This window comes from Medicago truncatula, chromosome 1 (assembly GCF_003473485.1).
Source record: "Medicago truncatula cultivar Jemalong A17 chromosome 1, MtrunA17r5.0-ANR, whole genome shotgun sequence".
Taxonomy (NCBI): Eukaryota; Viridiplantae; Streptophyta; class Magnoliopsida; order Fabales; family Fabaceae; genus Medicago; species Medicago truncatula.
In genome coordinates, this window is record NC_053042.1 from 6541850 (window position 1) to 6566253 (window position 24404).

At 33.6% G+C, this 24404-nt stretch overlaps 4 protein-coding genes across 5 annotated transcripts; 1 reads left to right on the forward strand and 3 right to left on the reverse strand.

Moving 5' to 3' along the window:
* Nucleotides 1–334: 334 nt before the first annotated feature.
* On the reverse strand, nucleotides 335–2579 carry LOC11412582 (protein JINGUBANG). The gene is made up of 2 exons (XM_003589248.4): nucleotides 2126–2579; nucleotides 335–1839 (listed from the first exon to the last, which is right to left on the reverse strand). Exons 1-2 carry the CDS (start codon nucleotides 2311–2313, stop codon nucleotides 615–617), a joined length of 1413 nt encoding a protein of 470 aa, XP_003589296.1. The 5' UTR covers nucleotides 2314–2579; the 3' UTR covers nucleotides 335–614.
* A 7594-nt stretch (nucleotides 2580–10173) lies between these two features.
* Nucleotides 10174–11236, forward strand: LOC120580027 (uncharacterized). Of its 2 annotated transcripts, none has more exons than XM_039832914.1 (2): nucleotides 10174–10919; nucleotides 10960–11236. In XM_039832914.1, exons 1-2 carry the CDS (start codon nucleotides 10429–10431, stop codon nucleotides 11225–11227), a joined length of 759 nt encoding a protein of 252 aa, XP_039688848.1. In that variant the 5' UTR covers nucleotides 10174–10428; the 3' UTR covers nucleotides 11228–11236. The 2 variants fall into 2 exon arrangements, with proteins under 2 accessions (XP_039688848.1, XP_039688852.1); XM_039832918.1 differs by having other exon boundaries at nucleotides 10413–10924; nucleotides 10965–11236.
* Nucleotides 11237–12349: 1113 nt separating this feature from the next.
* LOC11417211 (putative receptor-like protein kinase At4g00960) lies at nucleotides 12350–15998 on the reverse strand. Its single transcript, XM_003589249.4, has 7 exons — nucleotides 15110–15998; nucleotides 14054–14176; nucleotides 13827–13972; nucleotides 13515–13725; nucleotides 13163–13400; nucleotides 12864–13014; nucleotides 12350–12764 (listed from the first exon to the last, which is right to left on the reverse strand). Exons 1-7 carry the CDS (start codon nucleotides 15942–15944, stop codon nucleotides 12456–12458), a joined length of 2013 nt encoding a protein of 670 aa, XP_003589297.2. The 5' UTR covers nucleotides 15945–15998; the 3' UTR covers nucleotides 12350–12455.
* Nucleotides 15999–17433: 1435 nt separating this feature from the next.
* Nucleotides 17434–22794, reverse strand: LOC11428050 (cysteine-rich receptor-like protein kinase 26). Its single transcript, XM_003589251.4, has 7 exons — nucleotides 21879–22794; nucleotides 20880–21002; nucleotides 19146–19288; nucleotides 18833–19043; nucleotides 18496–18733; nucleotides 18222–18372; nucleotides 17434–18095 (listed from the first exon to the last, which is right to left on the reverse strand). Exons 1-7 carry the CDS (start codon nucleotides 22765–22767, stop codon nucleotides 17820–17822), a joined length of 2031 nt encoding a protein of 676 aa, XP_003589299.2. The 5' UTR covers nucleotides 22768–22794; the 3' UTR covers nucleotides 17434–17819.
* Between the last annotated feature and the right edge of the window lie 1610 nt (nucleotides 22795–24404).

Consider the following 24404-nt stretch of genomic DNA (forward strand, 5'->3'; position numbering starts at 1 on the left):
CTTGCATATCAGAAACAGACTATGAAGAGACAAGGGAATGTGATTGAGTCCCATAGAAAAAGGCTAATCTGTAACAACCGTATATTCGTATGTCTAATAACTCATAGTTTAATATAGTTGTGTTTGTACCAAAAAAAAATATATATATATATATAGTTGTGTTATTTTTTTATAGATTCAGATTCCTTGAATATGATAAATGTTGCATAAGGGAGTGCTGCATGATGCATATGCATAATAATTAAATCTCATACTGTTAATATTCAACTATACAATTCATCTGGAATTAGTTCACGACACATGAATCATATTTCAATTCTCAATTCAAGAAATATATCTGGAATTAAATCTCACATTCCACTCACACACAACCCAACATATAGTATTCAAATATATTCTTACACAGATTATATTACATAAATAAAGATCATAATCTTCCAACTTGCCTGTCCCAGCTTTACAAAAACCATCAATCAAAGTCAATTAATTAACAAACAAAAAATTACACATACATTACATACATACATATTAAAAAGAGAAACAACAACACAATCATCTCACAAGGAGACGTGGCAGTAGCATCAAATTGGACCAGATAAACAAGGCCCAAATAATTAGTTTCTCTTATTAAGACTGGGCCGACTTGAGGAGTAACTGCTATCGGATTCCGAAGGTATCGAGTCCCCTTCAGAAGTCATAGAAGTCATACGGTGCTGTACCTGCATACTCTCCGAAACACTCCAAACCTTAACCGATTTATCCAAACTCCCACTATACAATATCCACCGTTGATCGCCTCTAGCATCAGATTCGCGATCCTGCTCCACTGCTAAACATTTAACGGGACCATCATGTCCCGTTAAAACAGACATACACGTGTGAATAACACCGTCTCTTTTCCACACACATATAGTTTTATCAGCTGAACCACTAAAAACCAAATTCCCAGCAGAAGCTAAACACAAAACTGCAAGCTTATGACCCTTGAGGACTCCACCATGTTCAAATTGCTTATCACGTTCCCAAAAGTTAACCAATCCATCAGAAGCACCACAATAAACCATTGAACCTGTGCTGTCAATTGCTAAAGCAGTTACTGCACATTCTTGTTTTAAAAGTTGTTTAACCATTACATGTTTTGTTGCTTTACCACGTGGTTCTCTTCGCCACACTTTAACTGTTCCGTCTGCTGAACCAGAGAAAACAATTCCGTCGTTTCCACAAACGACGGCGTTAACTGCATCCTCATGGGAAGTAATGGATTCCAAGCACTTTGAATCGGCGATTCTCCAAACTTTGACGGTTCTGTCCCATGAAGCAGAGTAGAGGTAGGTTTTGTCTGGAGAAAGACTTAGGCATGAAACTGCATCCGAATGTTTGATCCATAATGCAGTTCGGTGTTTTCTAACCTCGACATAATTGCTTGGTTTAATTGAGCTTTTGAAGATGTCTTTGAGTGTTGGTAATGTTCCAGCACGTTTGTGAACGCTAGGGTTCTTGAGAGAGACTTTCCAAACACGGATTTTACCGTCTTGGTGACCAGTGAAGATCTTTTGACCGGATATTATGATTGCTTTCACCAGTCCACTGTTGGATTTGAATCCGCAATATTCTTGAAGATTCTTCCACACACGAATGTTCTTGCTGTCTGAGCCGGTGTATAATAAGTCACCGGATGCGGCTAAAGAATAAATGTGACCCTCTTCGCGGACCAGTGAACCAATTAGTGAATTCTGTGGAGGCGTGTCTTCATGTTGTGACCATTGTGGCTTTGAGAATGGTGAATTTGTTGTTTGATTCCATGGTGACATCATCATTGGTGAGCCCTCACCACTTAATCTGAATTCCAAATTTCAAATTAATTATAAGTTAGCAACGATTAATTTTAGGATACAATAACATTTTATTTAGATTTGGATTCTCTGTATGGTGCAGCACATTGCAGAGCCGTTTGTGAACTCAAATTCAGTTTACATCAAACGGTTCTGCAGCGAACTGCACCATGTACATGCAAAGAATCCAAATAGCTCGTCTAGTGAGCTAAGGGTCATCGAACATAAATAAAGAAAATTGACATAATCACTAACTTATGTAAAATAAATAAAGAAAATGTAAAAGGAGAGACCTTCCAGGGTCGTAGTAGTAAGGGCTCATGGGGGAGGCGGCGCTGCTGCTACGCATGGCATAGTCATCGTCAGTATAGGCTTCTGTTGTGGAAAATCGGGGTTCGGATTGCATAAACTGTGGACGAGGAATGTTATTGTTGTTGTTGCTGCTGCCATTGCTGCTGCTATTTCTGCTGCTGCCAAACATGATGTCCTCTTTTCTCTCTTATCTCACTATCATTCAAGATGTTTGTTTGTTTGTTTGTTACTCTTTCACCGATTCAGACACCAAAAAACAGCGCAACCACCGGAAAATAATGCAAACAAAAGAATAAAGAAAAGAAAAAAGAAAGAAAGAAAAGAAGGAAAACTAAATGAAGACTTTGATTGATTGGTTGGGCTAAAGAAATGGGAAAGGAAGCTGTTAAGTTGAGCGGGAGAGAGGAAAGAGAGAGAGCATATAAAAATGTATAAATATAATAAATATGGTGTGGAAATGAATAGTAAACAAATCATGTATGGACACGTAAAACAAATCCATTTCTTTAAGAGGTTCTTACAAAATTATAATTTTGGGTCCTAGATATTCGGTTTTCCTTGGTAAAATATAGGATTGCTTCAATTGGTACAAGAATTAATTGGCTCTTGTTATTACACTTCGTGTGGTCTTAATTTGTTGCCTTTGAGTGCTATTTTAAGGTATAAATTATTAATTAGCATTTTAACCATACGGCTAGTAATTTACCCCAAAAATGCAATGCAAGTGAAAGATAGCAATAGATAGTGTAGTTTTGATCCCTATTTTCAAAAGTGATGATTTGACTTGTTTCAAATGACTTGATATATAGTTTGATGGTGTTAAATGTTCAACACCTATGAAATTGCAAGAAAACCCCTAAAAAATTCAATTTTCTAAGTTATTTTATTTTTGTAATTTAACTAATGACATATAAATTATTAATCCACTAAATAACTTCACATCATCATCAGATTGTTGACACGTTCATTTAAAATACGACACATCATCATTTATGTTCTTCGTAAAAAAACATATTGCTTAATGAGTAGTGATACATAGACCAATTTAGGTGGCATGTACCACTTGTACATCCACACACAATTGTGACATGTGTCCACGTGGTCCCCACAAAAAAATAATTTTTTTGTCTCTCACACACGCTCATATGGGGGATGGTATATTGTGTATATGGAAAAAAGAGTGTCAGTGAAACATTATCCTTGTTTGATTGATGAGTGTATGTTGTTTATAAACTATAATTAGATTCGATTCTCAAGCAAGATTGAACTATTTAAGTGTACCACAATAGACCCCTCCCGTCGAGGTTACTCCACAACACTAGAGTGCATTCTAGCGCAAAAGTTCCGACCTCAACTTTACAACACTAGAGTGCATTTTTTTAAGTATTGTGCGTTTTGAACCTTGTGTGAGTTTTTATCATTTCGTTCTTTCTAAAAGATGTCTCGTTGAATTGAAGAGTATGAATGTTGTTTATAAACTACGCTTAGTGTCGATTTCTAACCAATGTAAAACTATCTTAGTGTATGGTTTATTACATTATGTAACATGACTGCGCCTATATTTAACTATGCAGTGCCATTTTCACATCAGGCCAAAACTTTGGCAAGAAGTCACGTTTCCAGTGAAACTACAAATAGTGGCTTCTTCAAATCACTGCAAAAAGGCTTCCAAACATGTGGCAACCATTGCAAATCCCTAAACCAAACACATACTATATAACCATATCATATGTTTATTTTTTATTTTAAGAATTTAATGCTTGATTGGTCTTCATAAAGTGGGCTAACAGTATGATGACCAATACCACAAGCTTGCATCTTAGGGTAAAGTTAAATGTTACTAGAAATGGCCGGCAGAGTAAAGAAGATTCAGAATATATAACTAGTTAAATCGAGAAATGCATAGCTAGCTTGGAAGGTAAACGTCTTCACTTTCTAATATCACATTTAGCAAAAGGTAACTTTCTTTTACTCCATTGTGGTTTGCCTCAAAATATATAGTTTTCAATATTAAAGTAAAAGATAAGATATCATTATTTCCTATGATCTTGCTAGAGAGCTGGCCATAAATGGCCGGTGATCTCATCAACAGCAACCTATATAGTGATAATTGAGGTAGAGTGTTATTTAATCCCTGAAGAAAAAAGAGATAGAAAGTATAAATTAGGCAAAATTACACTTTTAGTCCCTTAACTTAATTTCAGGTAACAGTTTGGTCATTTATCTTTTTTTTCATTTCAATTTGGTCCTTTTTGTCCATTTTCATATACATTTTCAAGCTTCAAATTAAATATTCTTATGCAAACATAGACAAGGATCATAGATTTGAAGACTGAAAGACCATAAGAAAATAAAATCATGAATTTTAAGCTTAAAAATTCATATGTAAATGGATCAAAAGGACAAAATTGAAATGAAAAAAAGATAAATGACTAAACTGTTACCTAAAATAAAGTTAAGGGACTAAAATTGTAATTTTGCCTATAAATTATCATACCTAGTATTATTTCTCTGGTCATGCTAACCGGTGTCTTGGATATTGGTTAAAGATACCAAAAAGGGAAATTATTATTAAAAAAGAGGAAACTTTTTTAGACTTTTTATGGATTGATTACACAATTTTAAATTCAATGATTATTATATAATTTTCTTTTTTAATATCCTACCAGTGTCTTGGGGACATCGATTATCATTTTCCTATTTGTTTATATCTCATTTATTCTCTTTATGCATTTTTTTTTTCTCTCCTCATATTACCGAATTTGTGTCCCCTCAATTTTTCCTGTTATCTCTACCGTAGATACAAAACTTGAGTAACCTATATGTATTTTTTTGACAAAGACTGAAAAGGAATATACATGTGTTAAAATTCTCATTGTGTTATAACTGAAATAGAAATATTGTTTGTCTTGTTTCTCTCTATACATTGCATTGCATATTGGACGTGTAACTTTGTGGAACGTTTTTTGAATTTAAATAAAGAATACTCCATATTGGAGATGGAGTGTGAGTCCAAGATATACCAAAGAAATCAGAAGTAGTAACTAATCAGTGACATTGATTTTTCTACGTGGAGAGCCATTGTTTTACCACGTAACAGTTGATGGTATCAGCTTATTTGTCATTTTGTCTGATTCATTGTGATCTGACACGTGGAGTCTTCGATAGAAGACTTTCATTCATCATCTACAACGTGTCCCACAAGTCCTGAAATGTGTTGCCAAAACTACTATTCCGTTGCTAAATCTTGCAAAAAAAACTTTAGAAGATTTTTTTCGTGAAATTTATGGAAAATTATTTTTGGGTTAGACAAGAATGTTTTATGCTCCTACATTTTTCTAAGTCTAATGGAAAATTCAAACTTATGGTAAATGACTAGATTCTTCATGTAAAATTGGACGCTCGGTTCTCATAATGGAGATAGATCCTTAATAAAAAAAGTTCAATAAAAAAACATTGGAGATCTTAATATAAGACTACAAGGAATCCACCACCACATTGAACCACTACGCCATGTTCTCAATCTTGCAAATATTACAACGCTATTAGTATATATTATATTTTAATTGCATTATATATTAAAAAAAAAAAAATTTAGACCCTAAAATTTTGGAGGCTCAGCTCTATAAAATTGTTTGCACCTCTCTAAAAAGAATCTTGCTAAAATCGTTTTACATTATTGTTTACTTACAATAAGTTCCAATTAAAGTAATTATAAAGGAACTATATTTGATATGTATGTAACATCACCTACCTATTTGCAAATTTTAGCATTGTCGTATGATGCAAGATTCACTCCCTTTTTCAGGGGTAATCCCTGATTTAGGCCCTAGCTTATATGTTGTGTTACATTACTCAACTTCAAACTAATTTGTCATGGAGAGAGAGGTTTCTCGCCTCAAATTAATTTCCCAGGGGTTAAAGTATGTCTGCCAGGGTTAATCTCCGGCATACACAAATCTCTCAAATCATGTTTTCCAAGGATACCCATGTCTCTATCCCTCACAAATTTCCCAGGGGTTGATGCCCCTTCCATATGTCTCTTGTAGTTTGTTGATATGAAGGTTCAAGGCATCTTCACGATGCATAACATTGGGAACATGCTCATATAAAGAGTACATAAAGCTGGACATAGATAGTGTAACAATCCTTTGTCTTCATTTAATTACTTATGAATAACACTAAAAACTACTAAACTAAAACAATATAAACAGAAAAAGATAAAAAGTTACAATCCATATAGATTCATGAGTTTAACTTTACCCGGCTAGATCATTTTGGGTTTTGGTCGCAAACTATGAAGAAGAAAAAAAACTTTTTTTTTTGAACAAATAAGAAGGAAAAAACCTTAATTGAACTCTTTGAATTTAACTGAGTCATCAAACTGTCAGTTCGACTCATACCCATGAACTACTCTAATTGATTTTTTTTTTTTTTTGAAAGGAACTATTCTAATTGGATGTTTGGGTAAAAAAAAACACTTTTAGTTCATAATTATTAATCTCTTGTAATATGAAGAGAAAAAAAAAAACTTAGTTTTATAATATGATGAGAAAGAAACAAAAACTTAGTTTTAAATTTAATACACTTTTTATGAAATACATAAAATCTGTTAATGATAAGATTATATCATTACCAAATAAATCCCTAAAAAAATCATTGCTTAAACAACAAAACACTTATTTGATTTTATCGTTAAAAAAAAAAAAAGGCTTAATTGCACTTTTGGACCTCTATCTTTTCAAAAGTTGCGGTTATGAACCCCTAACAAATTTAAATACAAAACGGCCCCCTATGTTTTGATTCTTTCACAGTTTTGGACCTCCAAGGCAAAAATAAAATAAAAAAATTGACATGCGGCACCTCACTTAGGTGCCACGTCAGCGTTGACCGAGTCAACAATGGACTGGGAGTCCAAAAATGTCAAAGAATCAAAACATAGGGGGCTGTTTTGTATTTAAATTAGTTAGGGGTCCATAACCGCAACTTTTGAAAAGATAGGGGTCCAAAAGTGCAATTAAGCCAAAAAAAAAACACTTATTTGATTTTATTTTAAAAAACAAATTTATCAAACATGTTTCTTCATTTTTCTCGATCCCAAAACAATATTTTTTTTTTTTGTAGTGGCTATGGTTTAAACCCCGAACCTTACATATATTATACATTGTCCATACCAAATGAGCTATGCTTACGAGGAACCCAAAACAATATTTAAATATAGAACTACCAACTATGTTTTTGTTTTATTTATTATTTCAAATTAAAAGCAGTTTCTTAAAATTGATTTAGGAAATTGTTTTCAAAAACTGAAAAAACAAAACTCAATTAAACAAGCCCTAGATAATGCTAAGTTTTGGTTTGAATTAACGGGTGTCAAGAAGATCGTCAAAAGAATTGTTAAGGAAGGAGAAGGATATAAATGGCTAAATGAAGTTATTGTGAATTCTTTTTTTTTTTAAACCAAAGGAATTCATTAATTGAAAACTATGTATACAAATTAACAGGGCGGGGGAGTTATTCGATCATACAATTTTGATTCTTTCCTTCTAACAATAGAGAATCTAACTCCCTTCTATAAAGACCTAGGCACGTTTGTTTTAACTTTTTTTAAATAGATTCTTGCAGTGTAATATATTTTTGTTATAATTTTTTTAACAAAGGATTTTTTAAGGAAAGCTTAAAATGAAAAATTTGTTTGAATAAATTATCTTAAAATGTCATTTTATGTATTTCATCATTTTGTTATAATTTTTTTGGATACAAAGTTTTTGAAAAAATCTCTAAAAAAACTAAAGCTATTTCAATTAGCTTTTCATAAAAATCATTTATGAAAGATGTCATTTTAAAAAAAGATGTGATTTTTATTATGTAAAATGTCGAAGAATGAAGATTTATGATAGTGAATGATAAAATCTCTTTTTTAACTTATACAAAATGAATTTGAAACAACTTTATCTATTTTTGAGTAAATTTGAAAAAAATCCATTTTTAGAAATAAAAAGAAAAATTCATTTTTTTCAAAATCTAAAACAAACTGGCCCTAATACCTAAATAGCTTCTACTACCTTCCTCATCATAATTCTAAAAAAATAACAGACCGAAAACAACAACTGATCGCTCAACATCGCGAACCACCACGCCTAGACCCAGTGTTGGGTTGCTGAAGGTTTGCATCACTATTTCCTTGTATCCAACCATTTTCTGTTTTTTTTTTTTTTTCCACCGCTCATTATTATATATGTTTCTGTGATCGTACGTAAATTGTCTCGTCGCCAATATATTAAGTTATCTTCAACATGATTTTGAAGTTTATTTTCAGACTTGATCCATTAACAAATAAGAAGGGAGGGCGAGTCGTAACCATGTTTCGGCGCTTCGAGTAGATGATGAGTGGGTGCAATCCCCTATCGAGATTAGGAGGGTGGTGGTGGAGTATTTTTCTAATCATGTGTCATCGGAAAGGTGGGAGCGGCCTAAACTTGACGGCGTTCCGTTTGATATTGTGTCCGAGTTGGAGAATGCGGGGTTAATTGCTCCTTTTTTGGGGGAGGAGATTGAGAGGGTGGTTAAAGAGAGTGATGGAACTAAAAGCCTGGGGCCGTATGGTTTTAATTTTGCGTTCTTCAAGGAGTTTTGGCATTTAATGAAGGATGAGGTCCATATTTTATTCGATCAATTTCATGCAAACGAGGTGATGCCTAAAGGATTATTGTCTTATTTCGTGGCTTTAATTCCAAAGGTATCATCCCCGATGGCTCTTAAAGATTTCCGCCCTATTTCTTTACTTGGTAGCCTCTGTAAACTTGTTTTAAAGGTGTTGGCAAAAAAATTGGCCGGTGTTATGAATTCCATTATATCGACATCTCAATCAGCTTTTGTTAAAGGTAGGAATTTGGTGGATTGTGTTTTGGTTATCAATGAAGTGGTGGATTGGGCAAAAAAGTCGAATCAAGAGGTGTTGATCCTTAAGGTAGACTTCGAAAAGGCGTATGTTTCGGTGGAATGGAGTTTTTTGGTTTATATGATTGAGAGGGTGGGTTTGGCCCCGAAGTGGATTGCTTGGATGAAAGCTTGTGTGTGTGGTGGTAGTATGTCGGTACTTGTGAATGGTTGCCCAACGGCGGAGATTGATATTCATAGAGGTTTAAAACAAGGGGATCCGTTAGCTCCTTTCCTATTTTTGTTGGTGGCGGAAGGTTTTAGTGGCTTGATGAGGAATGTGGTGAGGCTTAATTTGTTTGAAGGTGTGCGCTTCAATGGGGAAGGAATGGTTTTGTCTCATCTTCAATATGCTCTTTTAAGGGGTTTTGAGATGGCATCCAGGCTTAAAGTTAATTTCTTTAAGAGTTGTCTTATCGGAATCAATGTACCATGGACATGGCTTGCAACTTCTTGAATTGTAATGAAAGGATCTATTCCTTTCAAATATTTGGGCCTTTCGGTAGGTGCTAATTCGAGGAGTTTTTCGACGTGGGAGCCGCTTTTGGAGCATGTCAAGACAAGGTTGAATTCGTGGGGCAAGAAATTCATTAGTTTCGGAGGTAGAATTGTCCTTTTGAATTCGGTTATAAATGCGATCCCGTTTTTTATATCTCTCTTGAAAATGCCCGGGAAAGTGTGGAAGAGATTGGTGAAGATTCAAAGGGAATTCCTTTGGGGTGGTGTTTCGGGGGGCCAAAAGATTTCTTGGGTGAAGTGGAGATCGGTGTGCCAACCAAAGGATAGGGGTGGTCTTGGGGTGAGAGATATAAGGGTTGTTAATGTTAGTTTGTTGGCTAAATGGAGGTGGAGGTTATTGATTGGAGAAGATACACTTTGGAATGAGGTTCTCATGGAGAAATATGGTAATAACATCGGTGACTTGGTTGAGGGAGGTGGTGATGTTAGGGTGGCTATCTCCTCTAGGTGGTGGAAGGACATCTCCAATCTTGAAGGTGGTGGGAAGGGGATAGGTTGGTTCAATGAGGAGGTGGAGAGAAGAGTGGGGAACGGCGAAAATACTAAGTTTTGGTATGACAGGTGGAGGGGGGGGGGGTAGTGCTTTCCGAGACAAATACCCGAGGCTTTTTGCGATGTCAAATCAAAAAGAAGCTATGGTGGCGGATATTTGGGTGTTGAACGTGTTGTTAGGGAGTGGAGGTTTTCTTGGCGTCGGCGGTTTTTTGTTTGGGAGGAACAACTTCTCACAAATTTGTTGGAAGATTTGGAGGGTCATGTTTGGAAGGAAGGTAATGATGGGTGGGTTTGGAAGCGGGAAGAGGACGGGGTGTTCACGGTGAAGTCCATGTATAAGAAATTAGAAGCTTTGTTCATTTTAGAAGATTCTTGGGGTGTGGAGGAGAAGAGGGTGTTTCATCAATTGTGGAAAAGCGCGGCTTCGTCAAAGGTGGTGGCCTTTTCGTGGAAGTTGTTGTTAGATTGTATCCCTACCCGGGTTAACCTTCATCGAAGGAACGCCCTTCCCCCGAATACTAATTTGAGTTGCGTTTTGTGTGGGAGGGATAATGAAAGGACGAATCATCTTTTTATGCATTGTGAGGTTGCGAGAGGTGTTTGGTTAGAACTTCTTCATTGGGTGGGTGTTATGTTCATCATTCCTCAAAATTTGTTCAACCATTGGGCGTGTTGGAATGCGGGTTCGTCGAACAAGAGGATCATTCGAGGGCTTAGACTCATATGGCATGCGGCTATTTGGGTTATATGGAATGCTAGGAATGATAAAATTTTCAATGCTAAGGAGACGGGGGTGATGGAGTTGGTGGATGATATTAAAGTTTTGCGTGGTGGTGGTGTCTAACTCGAGTGCAAAGCTCTGTTTGCCTTTACTACGAATGGTGTTGGAACCCTTTGGCGTGCCTTGCGAGATAGCTTTTGATTGTCTGTCTGTTGTTTTGGGAGCTGTTTTTTTCCTGTTGTTTGTGGCAGCCAGCGTTGGCCTTCTGTTTTTGGGAGCTTCTGTGTGCTATTGGTGGGGCAGCAGCGCTGCTGGGTCGTCTGGGTTGAGTTATGCTGGCTGGCTGTGTGGGCGTGGATGTTCTTGCTTGTGGGAGGCTTGCAAGTGTTTTGTTCCTTTTGCTGTCTGATTGTTGGCAGTCGTGTTGCTGTTACTGTGATGCAGCCTGCACTTTTGGCCTGTAGCTGTTACATTTTCAGTTTGCTTTTGGTTGTTTTTGTTGCCGTTTTTTGAGTCCTCTCCGTGTTGGATTTGGACTCTTAGGGGGTTTTTTATCGAGTTTGTTTGTAGTAGTGTGCTGCGGTCTGTTTTGCTTGTACTCTTTTTTCTCCTTTGCCAGTTAAGTGCATCTTGTGCTAGCTGAGCCTAATAATATTTGCTGATTCAAAAAAAAAAAAAAAAAAAAAGAGACTTGATCCAAACCAAATTTGAATAACTCAGCGGCAATCAAGCAAGAGTAGTACTTTTCCACATGATTATGGCATCTAGGACACAAAGGAACTATATTAATGCCTCTCTTAAAAAGTGGGGTTCTGTGGTGCGTAAGACACTATACATGATGCGCCGCCAACTCAAACTTGGTTCTCAGGAGTAGTTTTAAGCTTCCAGATTTTGGAGTTATTGTGAAATTGAAACAAATTAGATTAAAGTTTATTATTTAAAACGTAACACTTAAACTAAATTTATTTGCTTATGGTAAAACACTAAGAATTCCTAATAAAAAAAAAAAGTTATTTAGTTACTATAGAGATAGTTTCATGAGTGATAAATTATAAATTTATTATTGAACGAAATTATTCGAGTTTGGCCAGATTTGGCGCAAACATTGAAAAACAATCTGAATTGAACTCTTTGGATTTAGTTGAGTCATTGAATTGTTAGTCCGACTCATATCCGGGAATTAGTCTATTTGATGTTTGTGTAAAAAATGACACTTTTAATTCATAATTATTAATCTCTTTTAATAATATATTACACTTGATAAAAAAAAACTTAATTTTAAATTTAACATACTTTTTATGAAATGCATAATCTCCTTCAATGATAAGATTACATCATTAGTTAATAAAAAAAATTATTTATTTTTATTTTAAAAACAAATTTTTCATACATGTTTTTTCATTTTCTAAATCCAAAAACGATATTTAAAAATAGAATTATCAAACATAAACATGTTTTAATTTATTATTTACATATTATATGAAATATGCTCATGCCTTACATGAAAATGCTCATGTATTACATGAATATGTAGATAACTAATACTCAATTGATGACTATATCTTTATGTGTTACATACATGAAGATGAAACATGCTCATGTATATTACATGAATATGACTGAAATTAATCCAACAACTACCGAGGATACAGCTCTGTATTTGAAGACCCATTGACTGATTCTTGAGCTGAACTATGACCCCATGATTTCATATCTTGAAGGTTTCTGCTATCCATATGAAATGCAGGTTCCAAAGGCATTGGGAGAGTAACTGAATCACTATTTAGCATCACTACTACAGTAGCCATGCTTGGCCTGCTAGCTACATTCTCTTGAACACAAAGTAATCCAATATGTATACATCTCAACATTTCATTTCGTGAATCATTGTTTAACGTGGGATCTATGATACTTGTTGCAGTTCCCTCCTTCCAATTCCTCCATGCCTGCACAAATTTGTCCAAACGCAAATAAAATACTAGGTTAGATATAATACACTTCTACATGAAATATATGATGACGATGACATAAAAAGTATGACTTACAAAGCTCGATAGATACTCAGTATTCTCCTCATCGCGAATGCCACTGTTTTTTGAACCACTTACGATTTCAAGAACCAATATACCGAAACTGAATACATCCGACTTCACTGAAAATTGTCCGTGCATAGCATATTCAGGTGCCATATATCCACTACAAAACAATTTGGACAAGTAGCCTCAATAAAGAAAGTTTTGTTCACAATCTTGTATATATATGTTCAATTATCTATCAATTTGCATTTGCTAAGCTTTTTGATATAATATCAATAACATCATATACTTTTTTTTTGAATACTTACTAGGTTCCCACAATTCTTTTTGTGTTTTCCTGTGTTTGGTCCACACCAAATAGTCTTGCCATGCCAAAATCAGATATCTTAGGATTCATTTCTTCATCTAAGAGAATGTTACTTGCTTTGAGATCACGATGAATAATGCGCAGTCGAGAATCCTCGTGAAGGTAAAGAATGCCTCGAGCAATACCTAAAATGATTTTGTAGCGCATTTCCCAATTTAATTGCGCTTTCTTAACTCGATCTGCATATAACATACCAATTAATTTTGAATATTGTACAATAATTTACGAGCTTAGTATTTAACCGAACTAAAGTAGTATAGATATTATACACTTCAATAGATATTAAAACTTACCAAAAATGAAATAATCGAGACTTTTGTTTTGAACAAATTCATATACAAGTACTCTTTCTCTTCCTTCTAGTGAGAAACCGAGTAGTCTAACTAAATTTCGGTGTTGAAGCTTAGCCACCAAAAGTACCTCATTCTTAAACTCCGAATCTCCTTGTCCCGAACTCATTGACAACCTTTTAACAGCAATCTCTTGTCCATTGGATAGCCTACCCTGAAAATATATATTATTTAGGAGTGATAAGTTTTTCAAAACAAGTATTAGAGTATATCATATTTTAATTAATGAAGTGATGTTTAATAGTGTTATTTTACTTTGTAAACAACTCCGAATCCGCCTTCTCCAAGTTGATTAGAATGCGAGAAGTCATTTGTAGCATTACGTATGGTGTTGAAGTTGAGTTGTAGTGGCTCAGGACTTTCAATTTTATCTTCTTCATCATCTTCTTCTTCTTGAATTTCTACCATGAATAGGTAAACAAATTGTTATATGTGATATGAAATACTTAAGTCACGGTATATCAATGTTTCAGCTTAATCACCTTCAAACGTTTTCTTTGGCTTCCTTATTCTTAAATAGATGCAGATAAAAATGAAGACCATAGCAACAAGAGCAATTGGAACTCCTACAGCGATGCCAATGGTAGCACCATTGTTGCTTTTTCCTGCACAAACCAAATCTCTCCTTGTGTGATATTTCATATGTACCAAGATAATAAAATACTATTAACAATTTCAATAAGGTTGTTTAATTATGGAGTAATGACAAGTTGACGACTAAAATGTTGTCCAACACCGTATATTTATACAGATTAGGTGTCATTTGGATTTTTATTGCTTTTTTCTCTCTTCTCTAGTCATATCATTACTGATAAATTATATATTTTTATACGATTTTCAAATTTGTTGTTGATTTTTAGATGTTGAAATAACATTGTTTTATTTAAGAATAGTGATGCACTAATGTTCTTTGAATATAAAAAAGTTGATATTATACAAATATACATCATTTATAATTATAGATGTGACTTTGAAAGAAAAAAAAAAAAACAATAAAAACTAAATTTGTACAAATTTGGTGTAATTATTGTCAAAGTAACATTTCTCATAGTGATTTTTTATTTTATTTTTTACAACTTTTGTCACAGTGATTCTGTTTGGTACAACATTTCTCATAGTGATAAAATAACTAAATGAGTTAAGGATTCAAATTCTTCAACTTTGATAAAGTAACATTTACTGCTTGTTTAATTTTTTTTAGTTATGAATCTATGCACTCAAGAAGTTGAGCAAAAATTTAAAGACATCCCCTAAAACAGTTAACGCATTTGGACCACAAAAATCATTATATTCTTCCTTAACATGAATGAATTGTAGGCAACCTATACCACATAATTTGCTCGTGATTTTGCTTTTGAAAAAGCAGCATTTCATTGAAAACCTTGGAAGCATTTGCATAACCAATAGAGAAAATATCATCCCCTCATCATTTATCCATAAATAAATATTTCAATAAAAGACATTTTTCAAAACATAACAAATTAAATTTTTAGACATCTATAAACTTCCTTAAGAGAATATATGTAACAAACAAGTACCTTGTGATAAAGTAGTACCATTCGTAGTGGCTGGTGGAGGAGGTGATGATGGCGGCGGTGGCGGCGATGCTCTAGGCTCATAAAAAAGGTAAGAAGTTTCAAATCTCATGTTACAACTAGGCCTAACAACTCTTCCACCAATCTTATTATTACAACAACTAGGAATTTGTTGAAGATTCTCAACCAAACATGAATTACAATCAGTTTCAGACAAATCAGGTGTACATTGAACCAAACCATATATAACTTCATACTGAGGACCAGGTTGACTACCTGCAGCATATTTAATCATAGAATCACCTTTCACAGCTCTACTTGTTAAATTATTTAACAAAGTAGTAACAACTTCATTAGACAAATCAACATCACTTGAATTATTTTCATTTTTTGAAGAAAACATAGGAACATCTTCCATTACTCCTAATATCAATCGGTCCGAATAACGTAACATGCATTTTTCATCTTCTGACCAAAAAATAGCCTCTTTTCGATTTGGACAATTACGTGTGAGATTTGTTCTGGCGCTACTGAGGCAACTGCGGCAACTATTTGGCATAATATCCCCTCGGCATAGTCCGATCGCGTAGACTTTGTCGCTGTTTTCGCCATGTGAAAAATTGTAGAAACCGTAGTTGATTTCTGTGTTGGAAGTGAGAGTTGATAAAAGTGTGTTGAGGTTTTTGTCATAGGTGCTATTTGTTGTGTAGTTACCTCTATTGTTGTCTTGATCACAAACGTAGTGGTATAAATTGATTTCATCGTATACAACATCAGCTTTGGTTTGAGAAGTGAAAATTATGATTAGGAGAGAGCAAAGTAAGGAAGGAATAGCCATATTGATTGTCCTAATATTGAAGTTTTTTTTTGTTCAAGATTGGAAGATTTGGATAGGTTCTTTGTGGCGTTAGGTGTGTATAAGTGAAGGATTGAAGGCAAATAACTAAAGTCACCTATCTTGAATTGAATATTATTTCATTCCATAAAAAGCACATTTGTTTTCTTATATATGCAGAAAACAAATTATATTTCCTTTTCTTATTATTTCCTTTTGGAGACACGGTGATTCATAGTTCTATGCTAGAAGAAGTTTCTTTGGTTGAATAACTATTTTCTTGACTTTTCTGCATTAGATTATTCATTAGAAAGATACAAGACACCTGAGACAAAAATTGGTCCACAATACACACACTGTATCTGAAAGTTCCACGGCACTTTCAAACCGGCGATTAAGTGTAGGATTACCAATCAAAACATAGACAATTCAATTATAAAATCCTTAGTTATTTACCAGTCAAAACATAGACTATTTAATTATAAAATCCTTAGTTAGGTATTTTGTCTTACTAGAATACGAGTCAATACCTCTCAAGTAAAATAATACGAGTCAATAGTTTAAATTATTTTGTTTGACCAAGCACTCTCTCCTCATACATTAATGGATGGATCATACAACAAGATCATTTTGACCTCCATCTCTTTTTTTACTTTATGTTGGAACCGAGAAATTTGGATTTAGGCCAATTTGGGCGATGTAGTTAAAATCAAGAAGAGCTTATTTTTCCAATCTACATGGAGGGGGATGATCAATTATCTCTAAGAGAGGAAGACCCTACGTGTACCTTTCCGTGTGATCAGTAGGTGCAACTCGACATCTGATAGGTAGTAAAATCCCATGAATTCATCACTTAGATAGATAACGATAAATAGCATGAATAAGAATTGACTGTTAAGTAAACCCAACAACTAAATAGAGGGGATTCGAAGAATCATAACCGCCGCTAACATTCTGCAATTAAAACAGCTAAACTTTGCTATGTTTCAAATAGATTAAATTGCAAAACTCTAAACCCTTCATCTTTATTTATTTTATTGCTCCCAAATAAGTATCGTGAATTGTTTGGTTGACAGCTGTCAAAATGGGCCGGGCCTTAATTACGGGCCGACCCGAAAGCCCGAATAAAATGCAGGGCCTGGGCCGATAAATAGAAGCCCAAATTTTTTCAGAGCTTTTTAGCCCGGCCCGAAAAAGCCCGAAGCCCGTTTGGGCTAAGGGCAGCCCGAAAAAAAAAAAGCGTTATTTTTTACACTGGGCATACATTGTAATCAAGGAGCTTTGGACATACGTATCTAATTCAAATCCTGCCACAACTATGTGTACATGGATTGGCATTCCATGCTTCAAAAGATAATCAAGAGACATTAAGTGCCAAGAAGATTGACAACAGTAATGTAGTTCGAAAGCAAACCTTCTCTTCTCATTAAGTTGAATGCTTGAATTGTGGCATTTGGATCTTTGTCATCAGCATGACCACCTATCAGTGCATTCCATGTTAGCCCGTAAGCCCGGGAGTCCGTAAAGGGCCGGACTCGGGCTCTATTTTTCCAGCCCATATTCAAACCGGACTTTTTAGCCTGGGCCGCCCGTTTTGACAGCTTAAGAAACCCCTCTCAAGCCAAGGAGTGGACATCTACACATGATACGAGTGTTTACAAATCTTGAATAAATTTTGATACCATGGAGTAATGAAGACCAATATACTTCAGTAATGTGATAACAATATAAGAGCTACTAAATTTAAATAGATAATATTCTTAAGCTAATGACATTATTTAACCAACCTTAAGCCAAAACAAAACAAAAAAAAGCTATTTACAATAGTCTAGTATTTACAACACTAATGTTACGACATTCTCATGATTAAAATTACAACTAGCGAGGAAAAGGCTCTGTATTTGAAGCTCCATTGACCGATTCCTTCGCTGAACTATCACTTAATGATTTCAGATCTTCAAAAGGCATTGGAAGAGTAACAGAGTCGCTATTAAGCATCACTACAATAGAAGCCATGGTTGGTCTATTTACTATATTCTCTTGAACACAAAGTAATCCAATATGGATACATCTTAGTATTTCATTTCGTGAATCATTGTTTAATGTCGAGTCTATGATATTTGTTGCAGTCCCCTCTCTCCAATTTCTCCATGCCTACACAAATTTATCCAGATGCATATATCATTCTATGTTAGATATAATTCCACTTCTAAACTAGTTTAAATTAAAACAAAAAACTTATAAAATGAAAGATATGATGCAAAAAAAATTATGACTTACAAAGCTTGAGAGATATTCTGTATTCTCCCCATCACGAATGCTACTATTTTTAGCACCACTTACAATTTCAAGAACCAATATACCAAAACTGAAGACATCTGATTTTACCGAAAATTGTCCGTGCATTACATACTCAGGTGCCATATATCCGCTACAAAACAATGAGGATGGTTAAGCAAAATGTTTTCAATTATCTTCAACTTTCTATTTATTTACATAAACTAAGCCTCCTGATTAAAATAAAAAACAACCAATACTTTTTTTGAATGCTTACTAAGTTCCCACAATTCTATTTGTGTTTTCCTGGGTTTGGTCAACACCAAAAAGTCTTGCCATGCCAAAATCAGCTATCTTAGGATTCATATGTTCATCCAAGAGAATATTACTTGCTTTGAGATCTCTATGAATAACACGAAATCGAGAATCCTGGTGAAGGTATAGAATGCCTCGAGCAATACCTAAAATGATTAGGTAGCGCTTTCCCCAATTTAATTGCGCTCTCTTTGCTTGATCTGCATTTGACATACCCAGCTACTTTGAATCTTATAACAATGTAATAAATAAGCTTAGTGATCAACCATAACTATAGTAATAAATATAACAAAACCTACCAAAAATAAAGTAATCAAGACTTTTATTACAAACAAACTCATATACAAGAAGTCTTTCTCTTCCTTCTAGGCAAAAACCGAGTAATCTAACTAGATTTCTGTGTTGAAGTTTAGCAACTAAAAACACTTCATTCTTAAACTCTGAATCTCCTTGTCCAGAATTCATTGATAACCTTTTGACAGCAACCTCTTGTCCATTGAAGAGCCTACCCTGAAAATAAATAATATATTTAATAACGATAAGTTTTTATAACAATCATAAGAGTATATCATATTTTAATTAATAAAGCAGTGTTTAATGGCGTTATTTTACTTTGTAAACAGCCCCAAATCCGCCTTTTCCAAGTTTATCAGAATCTGAGAAATCATTTGTAGCAATACGTATGGTGTTGAAGTCTAATTGCAGTTGCTCGGTAGTAATATCAATTATGTCATCTTCTTCTTCTTCTTGAACTTCTGCAACAAAAGGGTAAAAGAAGTTCGTCATACGTGATACAAGACCATTAAATTACCATTTTAATCAACAAAATTTTGTTACAGGGAGTATAAGTCTCTAATCCTTACAAAAAAAAATAAAAAATGGCATCACAAATAAATAAATACGTATCAAAAGTTAGAAGGTGGAACCTATATACACTACTCCAAAAAACACATTTAACTCATCTATCGCTACAACCGAATAAAAAGAGTGTTTTAATTCGCATCTTACATTAGTTATATGTAGGGGCCGGGCTTCAAACCCTGAACACCCTACTTAAAAGGTATGAACTCTAGCCATTAGACTACTGGACCGAGAAAAAAAAAATATGAAACAATACCTTTCAGAAAGCTAATGCTAGAAAAACATGAGCAATAAGCTTGCAGCGGGGGTTGTGTGCGAGCAGTTTTGTTTATGTTGTTGTGCGGAGGTTTGTCTTTAATTGTTGTGTTAGCTTTGTTTTTGGTGTTTTCTTTTATTGATTTCGAAGATAACCCTTTGTTAGGATGTGTTTCTTATAAGTTTTTTGGATTTTGTCTTTGATGCACGGATGTATGGGTTTTCCATTGGGGGCTCCCCATCTATCCTTTATATGTTGCTACATTAAGACTCATAGCCTAACACTCCTTGTGCTAGTTAGAATTCATTGTGATTTTAATAAATTCTATTTTAACAAAAATAAAAAGGCAATAAGCTTGCTTTGAATTACTGAAAGAGGATTTATTAACATTATCTATGTGCAATTGGAAAAGTTTCAAGTCTCACTCAGATCCAAAATCTTAAACTAATGGCTTAAATGCAATTTTACCCCCCTATTTTGATTGAATCTGAATTTTATCCTCCCTATTTTAAAACTCGGAATTTTACCCCCTCTATTTTGATTGAATCGGGATTTTGCCCCCGTTATTTTAAAACTCGGAATTTTACCCCCTATTTTAAAATAAAGAACCAAAAAATACTAGAAAAATAAAGAAAAGATTAAAAAATATTAATTTGGTAAAAAAATATAAGGAAAACAAGAAAACAAAAACAAAAAAATAGAAAAACAATGAAATTACAAGAAAAAATTCAATTAAGAATACATGAAAAAACTAGTTTGCACCTCTAAATATTTGCTATTTTCATGTATTCCATACTAGTTTTTTATTTTATTTTTAGAGATCATACTAGTTTTATGCATTTTTCTAGTATTTTTTATTAATTTTTTTTAGTATTTTTTTGGTTTTATTTTTATTTTTTCATTAAAAAACATTTAATACAAATAATTAATTATGTGGATAAAATAGGGGGAGGGGAAAAATCCTGAAAAACATAAAATAGGGGGGGTAAAGTTCCGAGTTTTAAAATAGGGGAGGCAAAATCCAGAATCAATAAAAATAGAGGGGGTAAAATTCCGAGTTTTAAAATAGGGGGGCAAAATTCAAAATCAATCAAAATAGGGGGGGTAAAACTGCACTTAAGCCTAAACTAATAGAAGGATTATAAAGATATATTATCTACTTTTTTTCTCATAAAATTGCATTATAATAGTGAAGCTATATCAATGTTTCAAATGAATTAATTAATTACCTTCACACGTTTTCTTTGGCTTTCTTAGTCTTAAATAGATGCAGATAAAAATGAAGACCATAACAACAATAGCAATTGGTACCCCTAGAGCGATACCTATGGTAGTACTGTTGTTGCTTTTTCCTGCACAAGCAAAGAAACTTTCCTTTAACAAAAACAATTAACAACTAACAAAATTTATTTCCTCAAAAAACCTAACAAAATTAATTGTTTTTTTCATTTTTTTTTAATATTCGTTGTTCAAAATAAATAACTATACTCACTAAGAGAAAATTTAATGTATCAAGGATAGTCAAGCACGGAAATTGATCATGTGACATGAGGAAACATTAAAATATCATCCATTAAAAAAATGAGAGAAAGATGATTTAGGCAGAGAAAAGAGTTTTAAGAGTTTTTGTAAAACACGGAGAAAGACCACCATAATTTTTTTTTTGGGAGACCACCATAAACTTGATTTTGAAATCTTTTTAACAAATATAATGCTTTTTTTTTTTACAAACAAATATAATGTTTGTTTGTTTAAGATTATCAAAAAATTATTTTTTATGTTTTAGTTATGTTTGTGTGTAACTTTTTAAAAAATTATTATGTTTCAAATAAATAATTGTGTTGATAATGAAAAGGTATTTCCATTAGCTTTTAGAAGAAAACCATTATAAACATAACATAGACTTTTATTGTATATAATTTTTTTTATCAAGTACAAGTAGTCTATCGGTTAAAAATTCACGATGAATTTTTGTATAAATGGGGTGTCGAGGTTCGAACTCCGACCATTGTATATGACAATGCATTGTTCATACCATTTGAGTTAAGCTCACGAGAAATTTTTGTATATAATTTTAAACAAACACAAAATCACATATTTTTCTTAAAAATCTTTAAACAAAATACTCTAACTAATTTACATCAAAATTATTTTAAAACTTAAAGAAACGGTCAATGCTGTAAGTAAAACTTTCTATGATCTTTTCATAAGTTTAATATGGTAAATACCTGGAGAGGAAGTAGTGTTTTCTGCAAATGGAGGAGGAGCTGAGAATGATGGCACTGATGCTGGTGAAGGTGTTGGTGATGGTGATGATGACGATGATGAAGGTGAATCTTGAGTTTGTTGATAGAAAAGTGAATTGGTTTCATATCTCAAATAACAACTGGGTCTAAGAAATCTACCACCTATACCTATTCTATTGTCACAACAATTTGGGATTTCTTTGATAGATTTATCCAAACATTCATCACACAATGTTTCAGACAAATCAGGTGTGCATTGAACAAGAGCAAATATGGTTTGATTATTATTTGGACCAATCACATCACTTCCTACAGCATATTTAAGGTCACTTTCCCCCGATGCAGCTAAATTTTTTAAATTATACAACAAATTTTTCAGCCCTTTATCAAATTCATCTTCGACTTCCTTTGTTGCGTTCTGCAAATTCCATGCAATCATGGCAGGTCCCATTTCATTGATACCAAATATTAAACGGTGTGAGGAACGCAACATGCATTTTTCATCGTCGTACCATCCAATTGCTTCTTTTCGATTTTGACAAAGTTGTGTTAGAAGGGCAGTTGAATTTTGGAGGCAATTTTGACAATCATCGGGTTTGACATCTCCTCTACACAGTCCAATAGCGTTTACTTTGTCGGTGTTTACGCCATAAGAGGAATTATAGAAACCGTAGTTAATATCTTTGTTGGAAGTGAGAGTGGATAGAAGGGTTTTGAGGTTTGTGTGGTAGGTGCTGTTGGTTGTGTAGTTACCATCATCGTTACCTTGATCACAAATGTATCGGAATTTTCCTGTAGCGTCAGTGGTAGCTGTGCTGATTTGAGATGTGAAAATGAATGTGAGAAGGAGAGAACAAAGAAATGAAGACATTGTATAACAAATAACACACAACAATTATGGATGTTTCAAGCTTTAAAATGTGGAATGAGGTTGTTTTTTTTTTTTTTTTTTATTAAAGTAGAATGAGCTTTCATTGAGAAAGAATTTGGCCGGCTATAGATTCGGATGTTGCTTTTAAAACAGTATTTGAAACAAAACTTAACTAATGGGATTTTTTATTTTTATTTTTAAAAAAAATCTTGTAATATTTGGAAGGTTTTTAGTAAGTACAAAACAAAAATTCAAGTGAACCCTGATTGCAAGGATAATGTATAATATATACAAGGTTCGAGATTCAAATCTCGATCACCACAAAAACAATTAATTAAAGTTACACTAATTGTCATTTTACGACGAGGATTTAAACTTAGTTCTTTGAGAATAAAATAGTATTTTTTTTATTGTTGTCATTTACCAATTAATCATCATTCCTAAGATTAGAAAGAAAAATTAAAGTTTTGTGATAATAAATCAATTGATAGGGATAATATTATATGAAATATATATGCATGTCGGGTTTGAATATTAAATTCTTCAAGCATTAACATTCTTTTAAGAAAATGCTTATAACATTTCATTAATAATAACAGGTTCAATACATTTGGGTATATTAAAATAAACAAAGAGACTAGCTAGTAACGTGACTTCTTCTGCAAGTGTGCATGAGCAACCATGTTGGTTTGTCTTCTAACAAAATTCATCCTAGAGTTAGTAAAAAAAGAGTTGAATAAGGAACGACATGAAGTAATAATACACCCAAATTCAGAAGTGTCGTCCCGAGTAGCACAGAAAGCATCACACGTCAATTTGGAATCCGTTTCAAAACATTATCAAATTACATATCGCTTGACGACCGCAAAGCATAGTGTAATCGCAAAGCTTCATCAACATCAACTAAATAAAGACATTGGTAACTAGCAACATTGGGCAAAATAAAAGTACCTTCAGAGTCCCGAACATAAATACCAATGCCGATGCAGTTGAAATGAGAAAGAAATGCAGCATCAAATTACACTTATAGCTACCCGCATCATTTGACCAAAAAAAAATACACCCTCCATCACTATTATAAGCAAAAATTTACATCTTAGATTCATTCATTTAATGATGCACATGATCTTTATTATAGACCACATACATTATTAAATAAATGAACCTAAAATATAAATTTTTGCTTATATTAGTAACCGGAGGATGTAGAAGCAACTTAGCATAGTTGACCCATTCACTAAGACCGAAATAAGCAGGTACAAACATTTTGGAAATAGTTAAATGAGCAGGTACAAACATTTTGACCCATTCAAAAAGCAAGTCTTGGTCAACTATTCGTGTTAATTTTAGTACTAATAGTTAATCTTTGGCAATTTGATCCCTTAAATAATTTTTAGGTTTCATTTTGGTCTCCTAATTATTAAAAGTTACGTTTTGGTCCCTCAAATATGCTTATGTCAGCTAATTTGGTTCCTCTCCAGTAATTTTAACTCAAAATGTCTAAGGTGGACCAACATTATAGTGATCCACGGTAGACCTTCTTAATTTATTTAATTTTACATTTTAAAACAAAATAAACTATTGGATCATTAAAAACCATTGAATCTAATAATGAACCACGAACACATGATTTTTCT